This window comes from Schistocerca cancellata, chromosome 10 (genome assembly GCF_023864275.1).
Source record: "Schistocerca cancellata isolate TAMUIC-IGC-003103 chromosome 10, iqSchCanc2.1, whole genome shotgun sequence".
Lineage (NCBI taxonomy): Eukaryota > Metazoa > Arthropoda > Insecta > Orthoptera > Acrididae > Schistocerca > Schistocerca cancellata.
Window position 1 is genome coordinate 67,814,599 of NC_064635.1, and position 13,326 is coordinate 67,827,924.

At 41.3% G+C, this 13,326-nt stretch overlaps 1 protein-coding gene across 1 annotated transcript in view; it reads right to left on the reverse strand.

Moving 5' to 3' along the window:
- Nucleotides 1-13,326, reverse strand: part of LOC126106408 (uncharacterized protein CG43867) — a 429,676-nt gene that overhangs the window by 34,165 nt on the left and 382,185 nt on the right. The window contains exons 18-21 of the mRNA XM_049912680.1: nucleotides 10,747-10,924; nucleotides 10,462-10,617; nucleotides 3,366-3,605; nucleotides 823-974 (exon numbers count right to left, since the gene is read on the reverse strand). Coding sequence (XP_049768637.1) covers nucleotides 823-974; nucleotides 3,366-3,605; nucleotides 10,462-10,617; nucleotides 10,747-10,924 — 726 coding nt within the window. The remainder of the gene's footprint in view (nucleotides 1-822; nucleotides 975-3,365; nucleotides 3,606-10,461; nucleotides 10,618-10,746; nucleotides 10,925-13,326) is intronic.

Sequence of the window (13,326 nt, forward strand, 5' to 3'; positions counted from 1 at the left end):
ACCACTGTGCTGTGTTCTACATGGTCATGAGAAGCTGTCTGATGGCATGAATGGCCACCAACAAAAAGTGGCCAAGAGACAGTTGGACCACCCAGTGGCTAAGCACGTCACCCAGCACAATGTTCTTCACTTCAATGACTGCTTCACAGTGTGTGCCATCTGGATCCTTCCTACCAACTCCCGCTTTTCTGATCTGCATAGGTAGGAACTCTTCCTACAATATATCCTACATTCTTGTAACCTCCTAGCCTCAACCTATGTTGGTCATTGTCCTGTACTCTCCTGTCCCCCCTAGCACTCCTCAGCATTCTATTCCACAATCACGCCCACAGTCATTTTCCTTTTGTGTTACTCCCCCCTCCCTCCCACCTCCCAACTGCACCTAGCTGCCCTACCCTCTCTCCACCTCATCCCTGTATGCTCCCACAAACGGCACTTTACCATCTCCCACCCACATCCAACTCTCCCTCCTCCACCCTGCCCCAGCCTCATCCTTACCCCAGCCACCAAGATTGCTTCTCCCATCATGCACAGTTTGCTGCTCCCATCATGCACAGTTGCTTGCAGTCTGGCACCAGCAACCAGAGATAGTGGTCATGTGGGTGTGAGCTGCATTTGAGTGAATGTATGTGTCCGTATGCTGTCTATTTCAGAAGGAGGCCTTCTGGTCAAAAGGCTATGTGTTAAGTAGTCTTTTTGTTGTGCCTGTCTGCGACTCAACATCTCCACTATATAGTGAGTAGCAATCTATCCTTTTCATAATATTGTCACATCTAAAACTCTAATTTATCTCAGAGACTGGAGCCATTAAGTGCTCCTTACTTGAGCTCATCAGGGGACAGGCCATCGCGGTAGCGGTACGGGTAGAAGCGGTCGAGTGCCTGCGACACCACCTGCTGCAGGTTCCCGCCACCAGCACCCCCGACGCCCCCGCTGCCCCGTGTCTTGTCAGAGTTGTACTCGCCGTAGTCAATCTGCAAACACATTTTTGCCAAGTTCTTTTCACTTTTTATAAATGTGAAAATCATGTCAGCAGTAGTACACTTATTTTTAATTTAATAATTTCTATTGGTATTTGAAATACAGAGATAAAATTTATAAGATTTAATTATTGAGACATAATTGATCATTTCATTTCACGTAATTTGCTGGTTTTAGAAGTGGTTTAAAAACTGAAAATGCTATATTCTCTCTTCTCAGTGAGGTACTGGATGAATTAAACAAAAGGTGTCAGATGCTAGGCATCTTTTTTTATTTAAATAAGGTGTTTTAATGTGTTTATCACAAGATATTGCTCCAGAAGTTAGACCATTATGGAATATGGGGAGTAGCTCACAATTGGTTTACCTCTAACTTTAAAAGCAGACAGCAAAAGGTCAGCCTCCACAGCACTGAAAAAGGTTATAATGTGAAGTGCCAGTGGGGCATGTTAAATGGGGGGAGGGGGCTGCCCCACAAATCAGTACTGGGGCTACTCCTGTTCCTTATTCATACAAATGTCACTCCTTCTAATATTACAGGTGATTCTAAAATATTTCTGTCTGCTCATGACACTAGCTTGGCAGTAAAGGACGTTGTGTACAATGTTGGCATTGTTTCAAACAGTGCAATTCAAGACATAAATTCATGGAGTATAAAAAAACAAACTAACACTAAATCACATTAAAACTCAGTTTTTATAGTTTCCAATAGACAATCAACAAAACTGGATGTTTTAATTACACAGAATGGGCATATGGTTAGTAAGACTGAACAGTCCAGATTTCTAGGTGTTCAGATAGATAGTAAACCATCATGGAAAGCCAATGTTCAGGATCTTGTTCAAAGACTTAATGCTGTTATTTTTACTATTAGAACAGTGTCTGAAGTAAGTAAAAATAATGAGCGTATGGCATTGGTGGCCGGGAGACCCCTCACGGGGCGGTTCGGCCGCCGCTCCAGAAGTTCTTTAACGCCACTACGGCAACTTGCAAGTGAATGAGGATGAAATGATGATGAAAGTCACACAACACCCAGTCATATTGAGGGAGAGAAAATCCCCAACTCCACCTGGAATCGAACCCAGGACCCCGTGCGCGGGACGCGAGAACGCTACCGCAAGAACACAAGCCACGGGCTCTGAAGTAAGTGATGGTTCAACATGAAAAGTAGTTTCCTTGCTTATTTTCATTTGCCTCTGATGTATGGTATTATATTTTGGGGTAAACCTTCCCATTCTCGAAGGCTATTTTTGGCTCAGAAATGGGTGGTTTGGGCAAAAAGTGGTGTAAGTTTGCGAACGCTTGTCGACCCTGTTAATTAGTCTGGGTATCCTGACATTGGTCTCTCAATATATATATTCTTTAATGTCATTTCTTGTTAACAGTATTAGCTTATTTCCAAGAATTTGCAGCTTTCACTCAGTTAATACTAGGTAGAAATCCAATCTGAATTTGGATCGCACCTCCTTGACTCTTATGCAGAAAAGCATGTAGTATTGTGCTGCATCAGTTTTCAGTAAGATACCACAAGAATTCAAAAATCTTAGCAGTAATGCACGCGATTTCAAATCTAAATGAAAGATTTTTCTCATGGATCACTCCTTTTGTTCTGTTGAGGAGTTCCTTGAAAAGTTAAGCTAATTCCAGTGTTACATTGTTGATTGTATTTATATAAACTTATAGTTTGTCGTCCTTTTAGGATTCACAAAAATGTTATTTTATCTATTATTACTTTTCTGTTGTGTGTTCATGTATTGACATATTCCATGACCATGAAGATTTGCTCCTCAATTTGGTGCTATGGAACTAGACATGTAAAATTAATGAAATAAATAAATAAAGAATGGAAATATTGGTAGATGCTGATCTCAGGGAAATAGACTGAATGTAAAATGGCCTTTGAAATTCTGAATGCAGGAGGGATAAAACACAGAGAGCACAAGTTTATCTACATCTTATACAGAAACCATACTGTAGTCACAACAGTCAAAGGACATGAAAGAGAGGCAGTTGTTGAGAAGGGTCTGACACAGGGCTGCTGCCTATCCCTGAGGTTACATGGAGCAAGCAATAATGGAAACCAAAGAGAAGTTTGGAAAATGAATTAAAGTTCAGGAAGAAGAGATAAAAATGTTGAGGTTAGCCACTTTTATCATAATTCTGTCAGGGACCGCAAAGGACTCAGAAGAGCAGTCGAACAGTATGGATAATGATATGTTCACAGATTAAAACTGTGTGCTGGACCAGGAGTTAAACCTGAGAGCTCTGCATTTTTCAGGTGAGTGCTTGAAACATAATCTAGAGCACTGGTCATATCGAGTTGCTGAATACAGATGGAGTACAGAGGACAAGGTACAGAGCAGAGAGCAGTTCAAGTCGACTTACCTGTGCCATGAGGGCAGCCAGCTCGAGGGCGAGCTCGCGGCTGAGGGGGAAGCGGCCCTGCACGGCCTGCAGGTTCACCTGGTAGCACAACAGCAGCCGCTCTTTCTCTGTCTCGGTGCGCGCCTGCGAGCGCCAGTACAGCCGGTTCTTGTAAGTCAGCCGGATCACCCGTGTGTTCTCGAACTTGCCTGACCCTTTCTCCCGGAGGGCCGTCTCCCATTTGGAGATAACGTCACACAGCTGCAAACAAAGTGGAGTAAGCATCTGAGTTGTGCTTCATACTGCGGTCGACTGTGCACAATGTGAAGAGACAGGAGTGTGCATGTGAATGAGTGTGCATGTGCATGTGTGTGTGTGCGTGTGCATGTGTGTGTGTGTGTGTGTGTGTGTGTGTGTGTGTGTGTGTGTGTGTGTTTGTCCTACGAGCTTAACACAGGAAGTGTATTCTGAAAGCTAGCCAAACTCTGTATCTTTTGTTTGTGTAGGTATTGATGACACAGTGCTTCTGCCTTTCGGTAAGTCGTGTCCTTTATTCCAATCTCCTCCTACCTCCTTCTCTCTATCCCTCTCCTTCTCCCTCCTCCTTCTGTCCCCCACTCCCCCCCAATCTCTGTCTGTCACCTTCCCCCTGCTCTCTATATCCACATCCTCCTCCCTCATCTGTGTATCCAAATCCTTTCCCCTTTCTTTATATCCATTTCCTCTCCCCTTCTCTATCCATCTCCTCCTCCTCCCTCCACTCCCTGATCTTATTTATTGTTATTGCAAACAGTACCTTGACTGGGAATAGAAGTCAAAACGAATGGTTAAATCAGTTACAATCATTAGTACATGGGATGTGAGAGAGACCTATCCAGCTACTGTATGAGAAGGAAGTGAAACAGGTTTGTAGCCGTCTCTCATTTTATTCAGTCTGCACAATGTTCAAGCAGAAAAGGACACCAAGTAACGGACAGAAGTAAACCAACAGTAATAGTCAAACTGAATCATCTGATGCTAACAGAATTATATTAGGGAATAAGACACTAAAAGCAGTAGGTGAGCTTTGCTTTCTGAGCAGTAAAATAACAGATTATGGCTGAAGCAAAGGGGACATAAAAGGCACACTGGGAATAGCAATAAAAGCTCCTCTGAAAAAGACACATTGTAAATTTAGCAATAGAGGGAAATGTGAGGTGTAAAAATTGCAGAGGGAGACAATGGCTTTGCCCCAGTAAGGTTCAAATGGCTGTAGGTTGCAGCAATTATGCAAAGATGAAGAGGCTCACACAGGATAAACTAGAGGGGCGACCCAACAATAATCGAAATTGATCTGTTGCACATGCACACTTTGCAGTTACACATTGTACTGCAAGGTGGTGTTAGTTTGGAGTCTCCCACATCACTCAGTAAGCTGGTGTCAGAGTTAAGTGGTTTCTTTGTTGTGCTCTGTTGTTTGTGTTCCTATTTCAGCCCTTCAGCTATTAATAATGTGGCCGATAAGAAGAAGCAAGGAGTCTGTGTGAAACTCTGTTTCCTGTTAGGAAAAACTGCAGCCGAGACAACTGGGAAGCTTTGGAAAGCCTTTAATGATGATGCCTTGGGGAAATCTCAGGTCTACAAGTGGTTTCCTTATTTTAAATCTGACAACATATCAATGGAAGACATGCCATGCCCTGGTCATCCTTCAACAGGAAGAAATGATGTAAACATTGCCACAATCAAATGTGTAATTGATGAAAATCATTGAAGGACCATTGATCAAATTTCTGGGAAAACACAAGTGTCATGAAGTGCAGTCCAGCGAATTTTAACTGAAGATTTGCATGTGAGATGGATGTCTGCAAAATTTGTTCCTCACTTAGCTCACAAAAGACCGAAGAGAAAACTGCGTGAATGTCTGCCACGACTTGAAGAGTGAAGTACAGAACATCCAAATTTCCTTAAAAGAAATGTGACTGGGGATGACAGTTGGTGGTATGGGTATGATCCAGAGTCAAAGTGAGTGTCAAGCCAGTGGAAACTCAAACATCACCACAACCCAAGAAAGCATGTCAAGCATGATCCAATATGAAAACATAATTTTTTGACTTTTTAATTTTATTTTAATGTCAATGGCTTTATACACAAGGAGTTCGTTCTCCCACAACAGTGAACCAACATTTTTATCTGGATATGTTATGAGTATTACGAGAGATTGTGCGACAAAAACAGCTAGAACTGCAGAAAAATGGGAACTGCTTGCTCAAACACAACAATGCTCCAACCCACACAGCTCTGATGGTCCAACAGTTCACAGGGGGAAAAAAAACACCCACACAGAGAGAGAGAGTGAGAGAGACAGAGAGAGAGAGAGAGAGACAGGGTGCTTGTGCCTCATCCACCCTACTCACCTGATCTGCCGCCCTGACTTTTTTTTCCACAGCTGAAGCAAATTCTCAAAGGAAAGCAGTTCAGTGACATGAATGATGTCGAAGAAAACATGCTAATGTCTTTGAACAGTACTCTGCCTCAAGATTAAAAAAAAGAATTGAGACAAGTGCTTTAACATGTGTGGACAATACTTTGAAGCGAACTAAAGAACTGTGAATGTAGAGTTCAATAAAAATGCAAGATAACAAGCATTCTGGTTATTTTTGGGTCCCCCCTCATGCAGTCAAGTTGGCATAAGTTGATCTCTGACAGTTGCAGTAGGCACGGCGCAGCAGTTTTGCAGGCCTATGCCAGCCAATAACACAACGTAATTTTGTAAATGTCTCTATGGCAAAACCTCAGTGTTGTCACAGCCCTACCAATGGCTATTGTTTGTGGCTGCAACCATCAATGCTTTGCAGAAGAAAGCTGGCAGCAGTGCTGTGAGCTGTCGGGGATCTTCTTATACCATTTTGACTATAGCATGGAGAGCTGTATCAAACTAGTCTTCAGACTGAGGAAAACAACAACAGTCCCCGTAAGTTTGTTGCCTTCCTCCTTCTTAATAAACACTTAGCTTACACAACAAAGCTACCTACTTTCATTTTTTTAGTCTCACACAGCTTTGTGTACCTAATGCTTCACACTGACACTTACAAGGAGAGATCCCCAGTGGTGGGATCCACTTTTTGAAACAATCTATACAGGTAGATCCCAGGTATCACACCCTGCAGCTATTCATCCTGGTTGGCTCTTGTTTGCAAGTAATTGATGAAGAAAAATAAAATTCAGAACTTTGCGTGTCACTCAGTAGCATTAAAAAAGTAATGTTGTGTTGTTTAGTTGTGTGGTGTACTGAATGGTGTAAAGCATTACTTGCAGCAGGTAGTGAGTTTAAAAATCATCAGGTGATTTAAATTTTTTTTTTATTTTTAAATTTTTATCGAAATTACTTTGATCATTATTTGTATTCAATTAATTGATTTAAATCTAATCTGCTTTACTTTTGTTCTTTTGTCACATCATTTTAATCATCATATTAATTTCTTCATTTGCTCTCATTTTCATCCCTGCCATTGTTTCTCTGCTTGAAATGTTTACTCATGTGATTTTAATTAGTTATGTGACTTAATTTCAATTTAGTTTCCATTTTATTATCCTATTTTTTCGTCCTTGTTACTGTATTCATTATTTATATTCCTCATTTTACTTGAATTTTGTTTTAAGGAATTTAGTCTATCTATTAAATGTTTTTATGACAATTACCATCCAAAAAACGCACATATTGCAACACATTGTGATACCTCTACTCAGTCAATATAAATAGATTATTTCATCTTTTGTTTTTTAACTGACGTATTGCTATTTTCCAATATTTAAATGTTGTAACAGATACATGTAATTAAATTCACATTTACCAAAATCCTGAGTGGAAAAAATGGTATTAAGAAAAAATGAAAAGATTCATATGATGATTAAAACAATGTGACAAAGAAATTGAAATAAAAAATTACATTTAAAACAATTAACTAAATAAAAATAGTGATTGAAGTAATTTCGATAAACATTTCAACATAAAAAATTTAAGACTCCTCACAGGATTTGAACTCACAGCCTTCTGCACACAAAGGGTTTAGCCTATCCACTACACCACACTACGAGTCAACACAAAAGTACCTTTTTAATGCTGCTGTGTAGCATGTAAATTTCCTTTTTTTCTCAATTACTCACAAACGAGGGCTCACCAGGGTGAATGCCTGCAGGGTGTGATACTTGGGATCTCATCCTACAACACCGTACAGACGGTTTCAAAAAGCTCATATCACTGCAGGGGACCTGCTTTCAAAGGTGGCATTTCTTTGGTTCTTGCACTAATACTTCTGAGTGTCTTATAGCTGCTATTATCTGGACCAGATGAAAGTCGACTAATCTAAAAAAAATCTTGTTTGGACCCTACAAACTATCAGTGACCGGTAGCAGCCTCCCCTGTGTAGAGCAGCCCGACACATTTAGGGGGGCACTACAATTCTCAACTCTACAGAGTAAGTGCAAGGAGTCAGAACATATCTTGTCATACATGTACAAAGCCTCTAGTTAATGCCCTCTGCTCAATTCCTGACCAGAGCAGCACAATCAGTTCCGAGACAATACTGCAGATTGTTTCATCAAAACTGTATGCGTGAGGCTACTCGACCTCTGTCAGTTGCTAGAATAATCAGAGTATGGCCTCAGTGCCCAGAAGACAGGCATCATTTGTTCCAATCTGCACCACAGTTGACATCAGATTGCATCCTGTTATCTTGGTGGATACCAGAATAGCATCTTCAACATGTTGAATGAGGCATCTAGTCATACACACTGACTGGACCTGATGTTTCTTCACATCCCTTGCTGCTTTTTCCCTGATGGGTACCATCACATCTGAACCATTGACAATTACTTGATCCCTACCCTTATGTGTTTGCCTTCTCTTGACAAGGAACACAGTAGGTTTCACAGCAAGTGAAATTTGCATCACTGGCTCAGTTTCAGATTCAGTGGGAGACATCATCTCATACTGATTGATTAAGGGGACAACTGCCACACCTTTAGTTCTCCTTGGCCCCTGACTCCCCAGTATGGGGTGCCACTGACATGCCACTCACATTCAAGCAGAGGAACAGTGACAGCCTGTATTTCCTGTAGAGGAGACAGTATTACCAGAAGACGAGAGTACCTGATGTAAGAGGGTAATCCCAAAAGTAAGATATCCTACATTTTTATAAGTACAGAACTCTGTTTGTGTAGCAGTTGGTCACACTGTTATGAAGAGTGCTTCACGCGCTGTGTGTAAACATGTGCACGCTGCGCTGAGGTGCTCAGTCTTGGCTTGGAAGCCATTGAGAATGGAGCTCCCGTTGGATGTTACCGCCAAGTGCGAATTGCACACAGTTATGCAGTTTTTGAACACAAAGGGCACTGCACCGATTGAAATCCATAGCCAATTGATGGAAGTGTATGGTGAGTCATGCATGGATGTCAAAAATGTTCATAAGTAGTGCAGAGAGTTTTGCAGCTGGTCGGACCGAAATTCACGATGAACAAAGGAGTGGGAGATCGTCAATTTCTGAGGAGACAGTGTTGAAGGTTGAGCAAAGCGTGTGTGACGATCACCGGATCACCCTGGATGATCTCTGCACATTGGTTCCTGAGGTTTCCTGAAGCACCGCTCACAGAATTTTAATGGAGACATTGAATGAGCGGAAGGTGTGCGCAAGATGAGTGCCACGCATGCTGACTGAGGATCACATGCAGCAACGAGCTGATGCTTCCCGCGCATTTCTTCACCGCTTTGGAGCCGAACAGGACAACTTTCTGCACTCAGTTGTCACAGGTGATGAAACCTGGGCATACCACTTTACACCTGAGACCAAGCAACAATCATTCCAGTTCATAACTTTCTGAACAGCATGGTGGTGAGCTGGTATCACATGTGCATACAAAAACTGTCACAACGTCTACAAAAATGTGTCGACAGAAATGGTGATTATGTCAAAAAATAGCTAAATGTTCAAACTGTAAACTGATGTAAACCATTGTAGAAATAAACAGGTCTATGTACTTATAAAAAATAGGAGACCTTACTTTTGGGATTACCCTCATATCTGTGATATCAGTGCACAACTGCATAATTGATATTGCAGAGATCAGTTGTGTGACAACTACAAGACATACATGTGAAGGGGTGCAACAACTATTTGTAAAATAAACAAATACAACAAAATCACAAACTTTAATAACAAAAAATGAAAATATGCAGTCTTGTGGTTTATAGCGTGCATAACCTTGACAGTTAAACATAAGCTACATACAGGCAAACATAAAACACACGTTAAAATCTGGAATGGAGTTTCAATCTGCAACAGAGTGTGTGCAGATTTGAAGCTTCCTGGTACATTAAATTTTCGTTAGAACTTCTGGTAGATATGATATTGCAGAGAAATGACTTATAGGTAATTAGATTGATTAAAAAAAAAAAAAAAAAAAAAAAAAAAAAAAAAAAAAAAAAAAAAAAAAAAAAACCTCACAATGGCAGCAGAACACACATATAAAAGGTATTACAGTTTGCTACATCTACATCTACATTTACACTCCGCAAGTCACCCAACAGTGTGTGGCAGAGCACACTTTACGTGCCACTGTCATTACCTCCTTTTCCTGTTCCAGTTGCTTATGGTTTGCGGGAAGAACGACTGCCAGAAAGCCTCCGTGCATGCTCGAATCTCTCTAATTTTACATTCGTGATCTCCTCGGGCGGTATAAGTAGGGGGAAGCAATATATTCGATACCTCATCCAGTAACGCACCCTCTCGAAACCTGGACAGCAAGCTACATCGCGATGCAGCTTTTGGTGCTACAGTTTGCTAGCTTTTGGTGCTAGCAAACTGTAATACCTTTTATATGCATGTTCTCCTGCTGCTGCTTGGTTTTGTTTTATCTGTCCAGTTACTTATATTTTCAAAAACTGATTATTTTTGAATAAATGACTTAGCCATTCGCTCTGTAGTGAAAATTCCTTATGTTGTGGTTGAGCTATTTTCTTTCTTCCAACAGTGCTCAACCTGTAAGGTATGCAGAGGCCTCCTGTGAAGCTCAGAAGGTAGGAGGTGAGGTACTGGTGGGTGTAAAGAAGAAAAGTAAAGAAAAAAAACAAAGTTGCTTTTACCTTGGCTTGTAAGTCCACATAGTGCTCCAGATCTTTTTCAATGGGGTCATCGCTGAAGAGTGTGAATCCCGAATGTGCGACATCTCGACATCCGATCTCCTGGTTTAACGTACCGACAAATTCTTCAATCGTAGTTGAGCCATCAAAACTTACGACCTGTAGGTAAAGAATATTACATATGTTTGGCCTATGTACTCACTTTACTTACTGTCAAACGTTACTTTTTTTTTCTGTCAGTGACGTTCACTGAACAATTTCACTGGCAGAGGTCGGTAGGTCATTCACCTGGTATGTGCCGTTGAGCATGTGCACAGGGATGGCGTGGGGTAGCGAGTGGTGGTAGGGGTTCTTGAGCAGGATGGACAGCACTTCCATGCGAGACGGCTTCGCTTCGCGACCCCCATTCTGCAGTGTCCTCTCGAGGGCACGTTGGCAGTAGGCAGCGTACTTGCCGCATTCCGTCCTGCGAGCACACATGATTCTGATTACTTCATGTGTTTATAGCAATGTCTCTAACTTATTTATTATTGGAAAGCACTGTGCAATAGGCATATTGTGTCACATTTAGAACCAAAAAAATATGAATAAAGGCATTGTGTCACACACACACACACACAAAGTGGTATCCAAAAGTTCCCAAAACATAAAATTTGCACACAAGGGCTACAAGTACACTGAAATACAGCTCAGTGTCTCCCTGTACATCTCTCTTGAATTGCTGTAGCAAGTGGCTGTGAGTCCTGAGGTTTGGTTAGTTGTTACTGGGGATATACCTATTGTCATTTAACTCTGAGTTTGTGTTTTTGTAATGGTTGACCTTAAAGAGCAGCTTTTCTGCATGTAGTTTTGTTTTAAACCCACAAAAATGACTGCATAAACGCAAAAAATGTTGAAGTGAGCTTTTGGAGACAACACTTTGTCAGATGGAGACTAACGACCAGCACTAGAACTTCACAAACAGCCTCTGATGATGATGACTGTTTCAGTGAGGTGTCAACTGGCATCATAGCAAAAAATGTCCACAATTTGAGGGATATGAGTCTGCAAGATCATGTACACACCGTCTGAGACTGCTACAACACTTTGGGAATAAGTTATGGTACATGTAAATGTATTCATTTAGCAGAATTGAACATAGGAAGGATTGTGATGAAGTGATCAGAAGCAGCAAGAAGCAGCACTGAGTGGAAGTCTGCAGGAAAGTTAAGAAACTGCTACAACATGACCTAAAATGTTGTCGCCAGTGAAAAGTTGCAGAAGTTAGGTTTACGGTTACAGTCATGAAACCAAGCAGGAACAGTCACAGCGGAACAGCCCAAGAAAAGTTTTAAAAGGCAAGAGTAATATTAAATCATTATTGATTTTTTCTTTTTTTTTACAGCATGTGGCCCACATAGCTCAGGAATTTTCGACTGAAAACAAGATATGTCTTTGTGTGATTTCTTCCTCTTCCACAAAATGAAAATCGAGTTGAATGAACAACCATTTGATACAGTGGAGCAGATATAAGAGGAATCACAGAGTACTTTAACAAAGAAAGACTTACATGGTGCATTTTAAAAGGAGCGGAAATGATAGGATTCGTGTACTCACTCCTGAGCGGACTACTCTGAAAGTGATGGTGCAGAAAAAGTAATAATTTTAATTAAGATACTTTGAGAACTTTTGGATACTACTTTGTATGTTGAGCTCCTGCTTAAGAATGATAGTACTGATGCACTTTTGACACTAAATGTGTTTCCAGCTATCTCCAAAAACTGAAGGAGAATTGCCTGACCACAATTGCTAGAAGAAACAGAGGGGCAGCTGTCTCGAGGACCTTGTTTACAGTGTAACAATGTGCCAATGATTTATTTCCAGAAGGCAACAAGATAAGGGGCCACTTTGGAATACTGAATTCGGTCCCATCTTCCAGCTTCACTCAACACGGCACTTGGTGGGTTCTTCCTCTTCCCTCATGTGAAGTAGCAGGTTTTGAGGTCAAAAAGAGGCGACAGAGATGAGGAGTGGTTCCGAAATAGCTACAGACAGTTGCCATCTCGGCAGGGTGTCAGCCACTACACCGACAAATGTGAGCCACAAGGCATCTGTGCAGCAAATCTGTGGAGGAGGGCTACGGTCCTGACAGAGGATCTTCCTACAGGGTGAGAATGTGGAATTTACACCTCTCGTACAATGGATAGCCACCAGGCAGCAAACGAGACTTTTCACCACTGCCAGCCACCCCCTACCCATTCATACATGCACAGAGAAAAATAACCATTTATTACAGTTGTCTCGTAGAATTTATTCGAGACACAGAATGGAGGCATCAGAAGAGTTTTCAGTGTACTGGAAGTACTAGTTCTGTAAATGTAGCAACGAGTAGGATGATCACTTCAACTTTTCATTATTTTACATTACAATGATGTCCATACTCAGTGGTGGTATATCTTGAGGCTACATCTACCGAGGATAGTCATAATGTTTTGATTTTCACTTTGGAGAGAAAAATTGTTTGTTTGCAGGTACAAGTTTCAGTCCTGGTGCACACAGAGGCCAATGCCACAATACTAAATGGCACACCCCGCTGATGAATTGGAGACAGGATGCACCATACTGTATTGCGGCATATGCTTCTGTGCTCACCACGACCGCAGATTTGTACCTGTAAAGAAAAAAGTCATAATTAATTGAGTAGCTTTATTTTTTTGGAAATGATAATTAAAATTTGATGATTACCCCTCAGTGAGCTGTGTGCCACTGAAAGTGTTTTGATTTGTGCCAAAACATTCCATGAGGTTCCAGCTGCTGGTGAATATTAACCTACTTGTAAACAGTGGGTATACGGGTCATCGCACTCACGTGGAGCTACCTACAATAACG